Raw genomic sequence first — 7,391 nt, 5'->3', positions numbered from 1 at the left:
ATTTTTACTGTTGAAAAGTACTGAAGCTTTAAAAATAGTGAAAGCTCAAATATTCTCTAAAACCCTGTCCACCGTGTTCCTCTAACGCTAACATGAGTCTGTCTCCAAACCCCCCAATGATGAGACAAGTCCATCCTCTCCGTCTTCTGCCTGCTCAAACAGGCTGTTTGGAGATGTTCCCTTCATGACATCACAAAGGGCAGTAGCCCCTCCCCCAGGTGGGTCACACTCCTACAGCTAGGTGTTTGTTCTGCCCTCTGAGTCTGCCTTCTCACCGTAAACAATAGGACATGGAGCCAGAAAGCAGCGAGTACACCCGAGCCCTTCCAGAGAGGGGGCGTGGTCAGACACAGCTCATTTACATATTTAAAGCTACAGACACAGAAACAGCCTGTTCTGAGCAGGGCTGAAATAGAGGGGTTTATAGACATGATCAAATACAGGATCAGAGTGGATTTACAACAACACACTTCACACATGATGAAGAGGAGCGAGGACACTGATTGAAGAGTAATATGTGACCTTTGAATCTTCAGCCATGTTTTAACCAAAAGCTGCCTTGAGCCAAAGACATCACTTTTACAAGAATGGTATCAAAGGTTAAATATCTGATATTGTGACGACCTTACGTATATATAAAAACAAGCAGGTTTGATCACCTAGAAACCTGAAACACCCAAAACAAATCCTCTGACAGAGGAGCGGAGCCGTACATTCAACAGAATACTCAGGATTAAACTCTGCCTCAAAGGTTCATTTTCACACTTTAATTTTCTGCACTGTCATCAGGACATAGACCAGCACATGGGGACAAACCAGTAACTTCAAAAACACTTTCAGTTTGTAACCAAAGAAAAACCTAAATAAAATGGAGTGACATAAATCTGTCAGCAAAAACCACATCAATAAAGAATTATTCTGTGGATCACCTTTATCCACCATCATCATCCACCACCATCATCATCACCATCATCTACCATCCACCATCATCATCACCATCATCCACCATCATCATCATCATCATCCACCATCTTCATCATCATCATACACCCACCATCATCATCATCATCATCATCATCATCATACACCCATCATCATCATCATCATCCACCATCATCATCATCATCCACCATCATCATCATCATCCACCATCTTCATCATCATCATCATCATACACCCACCATCATCATCATCATCCACCATCTTCATCATCATCATCATCATCATCATCATCATACACCCATCATCTTCATCATCATCATCATCATCATCACCATCATCATCATCATCACCACCATCATCATCATCATCCACCCTCTTCATCATCATCATCATCCATCTTCATCTACCAACAGGAGGAATTGAATATTTCCACTCTAGAGAAGTCCTTGGAATAGTTCCTGGAGCACTGATCTGCAGATATCCGTAAACATGTCCTGCTCTGTGTAAGTATGGAGCCTTTTAAAACATGTCCTCATTGGTTTGTTGTCTGGTTCAAGATCAAAGGCAACAAAATCAAATGACGTGTAACTTCCTGTCACTCATCTGGTCACCCGTCTTCTTTATAGTGTGGACACAAAGGAACTGAGCCTTAATCAGAAACAAGTAAGCAGCTGATCCTCCTCGCCGTCTCTCATGATCATGTGGTGATGTCATGTTCTCTATGTGCAGACTCTCTTCCTGTCGTCAAACAGTTTACGGACGGTGTAGACCTGCGAACAAAGGAACACACTGTTGATGGATTTCACATTTTGTAACAGACTAAGATATGATTTCATGAGATTAGCTCAGTGATGGCTGGTCAAGAAAAGAGACCAGGACACTGCCCCTTTACCTGAGTCAGTGCCACACACAGCAGCACCAGCACGCTGGTGCAGGACCAGAACGAGACCCTCCACAGATTGTCCTCCAGGAGGTTTCTGTCCCGAGCCTCAAAAGCTCGCAGCACGGTCTGCATCTGCCGGCTGCGCTCCAAGCGTCTGTGCAGAGAATCCATGGACTCCTGATGGAAGCAACAGACATACAGCACTCTTTAAACAAGTGATGAGAAGGAGGAAATGGAATAACAAGCTAGTGGTTAACAATTTTAATAAGGTGCCAGCAGGCTGACGAGCCTGAATCCACCTGCTGCTGTTTTCTTCATGTGATGCAAAAAGCGTCATATTGCATCACATGAAGAAAACTTTCAAACAAAGAAAAACATATTTTTCTGGTCTCAGGGCAAAATGAGGGCTGGACTCACGACCATTCAACACTACGACCATGTTTCTGATGATACACAGCTTCATGTAAATGGGTGAAGTCTCCCTTTAATCTAATGATCCTCACTCTAATCTGTCTTTGTCCACCAGATAGTTTAGAACTGAAGACGTCTTTTGGAAGAGATGTTGAGACGTCTTTAAGATCTTTGCCAGTCCAGTTGCCTTCGGATCAAGCTTTGAATTTACTGTGACCTGAATGACTGAAAAACCTACAAAGATATCATTTCATTGTCTGTCTTGGACTTCAACTTTTCTTGGGGCTCACTCACAATAGGCAATCCATACCAAGAGGTGGGCTTCAGAACAGTTCAGGACAACTTTGCTAGTGTGAGTGCGCCCTTAATCAAAAAAGTGTCCTCTTTCATACTTGTTCAGGGTCTTTGAATGAGGTGATCCTTGTTCAGGGTCTTTGAATGAAGTGATCCTTGTTCAGGGTCTTTGAATGAGGTGATCCTTGTTCAGGGTCTTTGAATGAGGTGATCCTTGTTCAGGGTCTTTGAATGAGGTGATACTTGTTCAGGGTCTTTGAATGAGGTGATCCTTGTTCAGGGTCTTTGAATGAGGTGATCCTTGTTCAGGGTCTTTGAATGAGGTGAGACTTGTTCAGGGTCTTTGAATGAGGTGATCCTTGTTCAGGGTCTTTGAATGAGGTGATCCTTGTTCAGGGTCTTTGAATGAGGTGAGACTTGTTCAGGGTCTTTGAATGAGGTGATCCTTGTTCAGGGTCTTTGAATGAGGTGATCCTTGTTCAGGGTCTTTGAATGAGGTGATACTTGTTCAGGGTCTTTGAATGAGGTGATCCTTGTTCAGGGTCTTTGAATGAGGTGATCCTTGTTCAGTGTCTTTGAATGAGGTGATACTTGTTCAGGGTCTTTGAATGAGGTGATCCTTGTTCAGGGTCTTTGAATGAGGTGAGACTTGTTCAGGGTCTTTGAATGAGGTGATACTTGTTCAGGGTCTTTGAATGAGGTGATACTTGTTCAGGGTCTTTGAATGAGGTGATCCTTGTTCAGGGTCTTTGAATGAGGTGATCCTTGTTCAGGGTCTTTGAATGAGGTGATCCTTGTTCAGGGTCTTTGAATGAGGTGAGACTTGTTCAGGGTCTTTGAATGAGGTGATCCTTGTTCAGGGTCTTTGAATGAGGTGATACTTGTTCAGGGTCTTTGAATGAGGTGATCCTTGTTCAGGGTCTTTGAATGAGGTGATCCTTGTTCAGGGTCTTTGAATGAGGTGATCCTTGTTCAGGGTCTTTGAATGAGGTGATACTTGTTCAGGGTCTTTGAATGAGGTGATCCTTGTTCAGGGTCTTTGAATGAGGTGATCCTTGTTCAGGGTCTTTGAATGAGGTGATCCTTGTTCAGGGTCTTTGAATGAGGTGATCCTTGTTCAGGGTCTTTGAATGAGGTGATCCTTGTTCAGGGTCTTTGAATGAGGTGATCCTTGTTCAGGGTCTTTGAATGAGGTGAGACTTGTTCAGGGTCTTTGAATGAGGTGATCCTTGTTCAGGGTCTTTGAATGAGGTGATCCTTGTTCAGGGTCTTTGAATGAGGTGATCCTTGTTCAGGGTCTTTGAATGAGGTGATACTTGTTCAGGGTCTTTGAATGAGGTGATCCTTGTTCAGGGTCTTTGAATGAGGTGATACTTGTTCAGGGTCTTTGAATGAGGTGATCCTTGTTCAGGGTCTTTGAATGAGGTGATATATTAACTACATCAGTAAGCTCATTGAAACAGGGTGTTTTGCATGGTTGGCAGATATTTATGATCATTGCAAATGATTCGTTCTTTACTTTTGGCTTGTTCTATGTTGTATTGAGATGTTGACTTTTCAGGTGAATGTGGCTCCCATGATGTGTAATGACACATTTTCCACTACAAACAGATTCATAAGAGTAGTTTTCTAACAATCGTCTCACCCGGATGTCATCCAGCTTGTACTCCAGGAGGCTTCCATCAGGCTCATCCAGTCCGGCCCACTCGTCGTCTCCTCCCACATCTCCTCCCTGACCTTCAATGATGATCTCAAAGAACACCGTCTTCTCCGAGAAGCGACTAAAGCTGTTGTCGAAGCAGATCTCATAATCCCCCGCCTCCGTCGGTTCCACCCTGAAATAACAGGATTAAGTCCAAAGATAATCAGACTATTCCAACAGCACTGGGGCCATAAAATGAGATGAGGCCACTTACACATGGACTCCATCGGAGCGCCGAGACTCTGTGACAATCTGGATGCCTTCTGGAGTGAGGATGGTAAAGTCAACGTCCATCCCTGCACCTGCTATCACCTGGATGTTCACACACATCACACACACATTATATTCTACAATCAACTGTTTTAAAGGCCATTATTAGATGGTGACAACAGATACAGGCTGCAATGATTGTATGTGAACAGAGACATGTATGACTGTAGCCTGAACAGACAGCTAGCAAACTGCTAATGCTAATGCTAACTAAACCAACAACCTGCTAATTAAACAAAGTCAATGCTAATGCTGTACCAACTCAAGAAACACACTGTTAAAGCTAACTAAACCAACACACTGATAATGCTAATGCTATCATTCAAAAACAATTACACCGTCTCACATTTTTTTAAACCCAGAATTATTCTAGAGACCTCATGGTGATTTGTTCAGATATCATTGGATGTCATGCTGATTTGACGGTGGTATATATCTTTTACCCGACGATGCTACATTTCACCCAGAGCAGCAAAAACAACATTTCTACTTCCATTTGTTTTTGAAATAAAGGAATATTTGTGTTTGATTGTGGAAAACTTTTCTTCAGTTTCAGAATAAAATGTCTAAAACAGTTTCCTGATATTGTGACGTCACATTAGGCTGCGTTCAGATCGTCCCTCCTGTCTCCTCTTTTCTTTAACCCTGGAAGTGTTGAAGTGGCGGCCATGATAAGAGCGGTTTGAGTTCTCTAAAAGAAGGAAAGGAAGCTCAATGCTTCCTTTGTTACCTCCTTTAGGAAACACATCCTTTACCATGAAAACTAACAATGTGTTGGAGGAGACCATCTGAGTTTATTTATTAATTTAACTTATTATTAGTTTCTGCCTTTAGATTTATTTATTTAGTGTAAAGAATAAATATTTTACTTTTCCACTCTCCTCAATTAAAAACATAAATCTGCACTTTGACACCCCTGGACATTGTTTAAATTATTATTATTATTTTTTTTTAACATGTTTCTATATTTTTGTGTTAAATTTTGAACATTAGTATTTTTACTGGACCCTTTTACACAGTATTCTATATTTATTATTTTGTACAGATTAGATTCTATGATGACTAAACTGAGTGTGTCAGTAACATTTCATCTGTTTGATAATAAAACAGTAAAGGGTCACAGAAGTGTGAACATGATGCTGCTGTTAGAAAAGCATCAACATGAAGGATCCTGGTATCTTATATTTAACCCCTCGTAGGAGGGATGTAAAGATTCATCTTGAGCCAGTTGAAAATGAATTCAAAGTTTCCATGGAAACGTCGATACTTTAAATAAACACTCATGTGACGCTGTCGAGGAAACGACGTCTCATGTCTTAAAGCTGATGTCCTCTCTCCTCGGCTTCGTTTCCTCCGTGCGTCTCTGGTGGGCGGGGCTTAGGCTGGATCCCATGTCCCTTATTTACACCGAGTGTCCTCCGAGTTGTCTCCTCCACTTGCGTCTAAGCCCCGCCCACCAGAGACGCACGGAGGAAACGAAGCCGAGGAGAGAGGACCGAGGAAATCAGCTTTAAGACACAAAACAAACACCTGAAGAACAACCTGCAGTCTGTTTCAAACCTAAAGGACAGTTTCTACTGACTCAAAGATTTCATTTTGAATTGTCTATAATTATTGATTATTATTAATCAGTTTGGACTGAACCTAGCCTGTATTTAGACAACCAACTCTGTATTTTATAAACACAGATATTTATGTGTCAGGATACTGAAAATGATTGATTAGAATCTAAATGATGAAACGTTCAGAATATAAAATGGACTCCTCTTCATCAGACTCTTTTTAATGGCAGCTCATCACAGAGCGACTCTTTACAAACTCACTGATGTTCATCATCTGTTTAAATGTCCCACGCTCCGTTTAGCCTCTTTTTAATCTCCCTCTTTTCTCCCCTATTAAACTGAAGTCTGATCCTGTGCAGCGTCCAATCAGTGAGTGATATACGAGAAGGGGGCGTGTCTGTCAGTGAAAAGACTTCCGTGAAGTCAGCTCTCGTGTCTCCTCGGTCATCGCTCCTCGGATCAGCCTCCTCTCTCCTCCATCCTCTCTCCTCCGTTCGCTATAAGAGCTTTGATCCTCAACATGGCGGCCCTGGAACTACTTCCTGTTCAGCCGAGGACCGAGGACCGAGGAGACTGCAAATAAGGGACTTGGGATCCACCCTAAGACGCAAGTGGAGGGGCCCTACACACTCCCCCTTCGTCACACACTCAGCTGAATGAAGTCCCCTCCATCCAGGTGGAGGGTAGAAATACAGCAGCAGGCTTTGGGACAAACTTCACTCTCTCAGGTGGAAACAGGAAGTGTGTGTTACCATGGTTACTCAGCGGCATCCTGGGGGAACGGCTTATTATTAATGTAAAAGTCTTAATGTTATGTAGATTATTTTTCTCTAGTAAATTTATATTAGTGTAGACTTATAACAAAACGATCAGATGGAGCCCACATTCTTTATTGTCATTTATAATTCAATGTTTAGTTAATTAATTCATCATTTAATTTATTATTATATCAAAGAACAGGTTGACTTTAATGAAAGCACAGACAAGGAGACGACAGGTCACGTGGTTACCTGGTATTCGACCTCCATCGTCCCGTTCTTCGTCGCTGTCTGATAGAAACACTCGGAGGTTCCAGCTGGCAGAAGAAAAGTGAACTCAGTGTCGAGGTTCTGACCGAAACTCGAAACAGACTCCAGACAGCCCACAAACAGCAGCGCGAGCACAAACAGTCCACCTGTGCGTCCACCTGCGCGTCCACCTGCGCGTCCACCTGCGCTCCGGAGCGACGCCATGATGAAGACAGACACGGACACTCGGCTATCTAAGTTCAGCCATCTTCTCTGCATCCCTTCCGCTTCACAACTTTACTGCGCTGTGATTGGACGAA

The 7,391-nt window shown here is 42.7% G+C and overlaps 1 protein-coding gene across 1 annotated transcript in view; it reads right to left on the bottom strand.

Annotated features, from left to right (window-relative positions):
• Nucleotides 1-745: 745 nt before the first annotated feature.
• LOC306819645 (transmembrane emp24 domain-containing protein 1-like) overlaps nt 746-7,391 on the bottom strand; it is a 6,822-nt gene continuing 176 nt past the window's right edge. Inside the window, exons 1-5 of the mRNA XM_079337059.1 lie at nt 7,075-7,391; nt 4,447-4,544; nt 4,176-4,365; nt 1,835-2,002; nt 746-1,712 (exon numbers count right to left, since the gene is read on the bottom strand). The exon at nt 7,075-7,391 is cut by the window's right edge and continues 176 nt beyond it. Coding sequence (XP_079193185.1) covers nt 1,662-1,712; nt 1,835-2,002; nt 4,176-4,365; nt 4,447-4,544; nt 7,075-7,350 — 783 coding nt within the window. The 5' untranslated portion in view covers nt 7,351-7,391 and the 3' untranslated portion in view covers nt 746-1,661. The remainder of the gene's footprint in view (nt 1,713-1,834; nt 2,003-4,175; nt 4,366-4,446; nt 4,545-7,074) is intronic.

The sequence above is a fragment of the Symphodus melops genome, assembly GCF_947650265.1.
Source record: "Symphodus melops genome assembly, chromosome: 2".
Lineage (NCBI taxonomy): Eukaryota > Metazoa > Chordata > Actinopteri > Labriformes > Labridae > Symphodus > Symphodus melops.
The sequence above is the reverse complement of the archived record's forward strand: the minus strand, read 5'-3'. Positions and strand labels throughout refer to the sequence as shown.